General features: G+C 31.0%; 1 protein-coding gene across 1 annotated transcript in view; it reads left to right on the top strand.

Moving 5' to 3' along the window:
- Nucleotides 1-1,311: 1,311 nt before the first annotated feature.
- LOTGIDRAFT_167788 (hypothetical protein) overlaps nt 1,312-3,800 on the top strand; it is a gene marked incomplete at both ends in the record, with an annotated part of 8,172 nt that continues 5,683 nt past the window's right edge. Inside the window, one exon of the mRNA XM_009065292.1 lies at nt 1,312-1,355. Within this exon, the coding sequence (XP_009063540.1) occupies nt 1,312-1,355 (44 nt within the window). The remainder of the gene's footprint in view (nt 1,356-3,800) is intronic.

The raw sequence follows: 3,800 nt of genomic DNA, 5'->3' as shown, positions 1-3,800 counted from the left end.
ATTGTTGAGAATTCTTCTATGTCATGTCAGATAGTTTGTATGGAAATGTAGATTTAAAATGCTCATAAAAAGGAAACATAAATGTCTCTACCCATCATCCAGCTTTGTCCCCAACCCACTTTTCGAATTTCTTATCATTGTACAAAGTGAAAAAAAATTGCTTGTGAGCCCCCTTTGACCATTTTGTGGCACCAACTCGATCACTTCAACTTGTGGTTCATAGAAATGTCACGTCTACCAGCAAAATACCTATGCTTTCTTGTTCTACTATGTAGATGTAAAGTAATGTAAGAAAATGCTCGTGTATAGTCAAGTTTCAGTTACGGTACATGAAAAGCTGTCAGAATGGCACTGCTTACAATCAGTCTTTTGTTAAAGGGAGGTAACAAGAATATTCCAAAAATTGATTGTAGACTGACTATGCCATTAAAATAATGATCAATGATCAAAGTGATAGCTTTCACTGCTACATAAATGTTATTTGTCTATTCCTGTAGAAAAAAAAATGGGTTATATCACAAACAATAAGGCGTAGTCCTTGTCATCGTTATTGAATAATTAAATGACCTTGAAGCAGGTAACAAAGATCAACTTCCTGTTCAGATCTGGAAGCTGTTGGCTAACAGAGAATGACAACTCTTTGTAGGTAAAGTGCATAGTTTAACAATGGAAGATAGTATTCCAGTCCTTAAAAATCGGTCCGTGGCTTAGCAGCACTGTTCAATTCCTGAGAATTAAACTGCATTATTTGGTAATATCACCAAAACAACGGATGGTATCCAATTTTTCATTTGAAATTGATTCCTATAATTTACATTACTTCGCGATTCTCTTTGGCAGAGCAAGAACAAAGAATCATTTTTCAAACATGTTTTTGTTGACTGAAAAATCCATAGTTTGAAGGATTGTAAACAATTAACTGAATGTTAATTACATTTATGTTTATACCCCTGATCTCATGTGTTGCCATCTCAAACGAATTTGCAAACAATCTCTAAAAGTGTAGAAGTTTTGTTTTGTAAACCAGAAATTAAGGGTTTACTGCCATCTCAATATCTTGTTGAATTACCTTAAAATTTAAAGAATAACATGATTTAAAATCTCTTTAAAAAGATACACAATTACTCAACTTGCCTTGCCAATCTTAATTAATGTAACTTATTTCGTGTGCCAATTTTAATTTGAGGAGTTTACTCTTTACCTCACAGATTAAAGATAAGACAAGAATATTCAGTCAACCATGAAGAGATGAGATAAGCAATAATAGAAGGAATATTTGAAATTCCAGCTAAATCATTATTATCTGCCAGTATGGAACGAAGAAGTTTTGAAATTTGGAAAATGATAGGTAAAATGTAAGTTTCTTGTTTTATTTTTCCATTATCTGTTTAGTATAGAATTTTTTGTGAAAGTAAGAAACCACTGTTTTTTTTAGATTATCAGTTACCTTTACCTCATGATGTTTTGCTGTTGCTATTTCCCATATCTGTTTAAGAAAGATTTATAAACAATATTTTTATATGCTCATATTCATTCTTTAACTGGTTTGATATTTCTGATTTTGTTGAGAGTCACAGAGTTATTTTTATTGACTAAGCCAAAATATGTCTTAAACTGCACCAAAGCTACTACTGTGTGGGTGTATAATATATTTGAGCCTCCTTTTGTTCTCATTGGGTTTCAGAGTAAATTCCTTGCTGTGGTGGTGCCAGCCTTCCGTGACTGGGGGTACAAATAGGAGGCAGACTGACTCAATGGGGGGACAACTGCAGAGGCTGAATTCAAGTTTTGGCTACTCTGTGGTGGTGTCATAGAGAGTCTTAGAGGGTTCTCTCAAAATTTTTATAGAAAAATGAATTGATTTTATGCATTCTGGCACTTATTTTGGAGGAAAAAGGTAGACATTTAGATTTGATGAAAATAAAGTGGGGGTACAATTCAAGGTGCAAACCACTTTTCTAGGTGGGCAAATGCCCTCCTTGTATCCTCACTAGCGCTGCCACTGATTCCTTGGATCAAAAAATGGTTCAGAAATTTGATCAGACTATATTTTTTAACCACTATTTATGCTGTGGTTCAGCTAATTGCTTAATTTAATTGACTAATTTATATTTTGAAAAGCCAAATAAATTTTATTACCATAGAAGATTTTATCTTTAAAATGTAATCTATCTTATGGTTTTCTTGCACTGACTGTTTTACCAAGTGATAAAATTGTAGACTTTGTATCTAGAAGTGTACTTAAAGACATTGTTGAAATTGAAAATTGTGAGAAGTATTATCGCCAGCCTTTGATTTCAGCCACAATGTTTATTATGAAGGTTATTAGATTGACTACACCTAGTTCTATATATACTGTATTCTCAGAGTATCCAACTAATGTCCTAATGGTGGCCAAAAATAGATTAATCATGCATTATGACCTTACTCAATGTCTATTTCAAACTGAGAAAGAATTTGAAGGCAACATATTGTTCCTATACTGGATTAAGGTTATTCACCCGATGTTTTCTATTGAACCAATTTCAAATCTCAAAAAGTTAAGACTCTGCCAGAAGCCATTATGTGGTAGATAATTCGGATAAAAGGCAAAAATTCCACTCTTGAAAGATTACATTTCCGTTAATCTGCATTTATTTGTAGTTTTGCTTTATTTCAATGCTTTGCCACTTTTAAGAATGAATATCTCTCTTATTGACTTTTTATTATTAATACATTTAATCCAGTGCAGCTTATGTGATGAATGTTTCTTAACTGCAAAATATATACAATCAATTTATAATCTTTGTAATCTTAATATAAACAGATAAAAAAAACAAAATGTAGTCTACATCCAAATCTCTATCAAGGTCAAAGTCCACAAGCTCATAAAATGAGATGAAATGAGATAAATAGCCATCCTGATCAAGACAATGGAAATTTATGACAAAAAAGATCTCCACAGATATTAAAGATAGATATGTCATCTGATCTTTCTGCAGCAACTTTCAGATACAGAAACAGAAAATGGATGGTGTGGGAGAGCATTTTACTATATTTCACTGCAATATTTTACTATAGAAGAGGTGAAGAACATTTGGTATTTTAAAATATAGTCTACAATGAAATGATATATCTGTTCTTTGAATATAAATCTGGTATTAAGTGCCACTTGCTTCCCTCACTTCTGAATCAATGATATTTGTATTCTACACCAGAAGTCAAAAGGTAGCAGACATACTTTAGATTCCAGATGATATGGTATTTGATGTATGGTTCTGTTCAAAAAGTTGTTTCATGATAATATAAACTCAATACAATTGGTTATTCCAGCACTGAGAATTGAATTAGTTATTTATATATCGAGAATTGAATTAGTTATTTTTATACTGAGAATTGGATAAGTTATTCCAGCTCTGAAAATTTGATATAGTAATGATAATTGAATTGGTTATTTTAGTAATGATAATTAAATTGGTTATTTTAGTAATGATAATTAAATTGGTTATTCCAGCACTGAGAATTGAATTGGATATATTAGTAATGATAATTGAATTGGTGATTTTAGTAATGATAATTAAATTGGTTATTTCAGCACTGAGCATTGAATTGGTTATTTTAGTAATGATAATTGAATTGGTTATTTTAGTAATGGTAATTGAATTGGTTATTTTAGTAATGATAATTTAATTGGTTATTCCAACATTGAGAATTGAATTGGTTATTTTTATTATTTTAGCATTGAAAATACAACTTTCATTATGATAAAAAAGTGTAATTTTTCAACAATGAGGATAACATAAGTTATTTCAGCAATGAGA

The sequence above is a fragment of the Lottia gigantea genome, assembly GCF_000327385.1.
Source record: "Lottia gigantea unplaced genomic scaffold LOTGIsca_69, whole genome shotgun sequence".
Taxonomy (NCBI): domain Eukaryota; kingdom Metazoa; phylum Mollusca; class Gastropoda; family Lottiidae; genus Lottia; species Lottia gigantea.
Note: the sequence above shows the minus strand (reverse complement) of the source record. Positions and strands in the feature narration are given on the sequence as shown.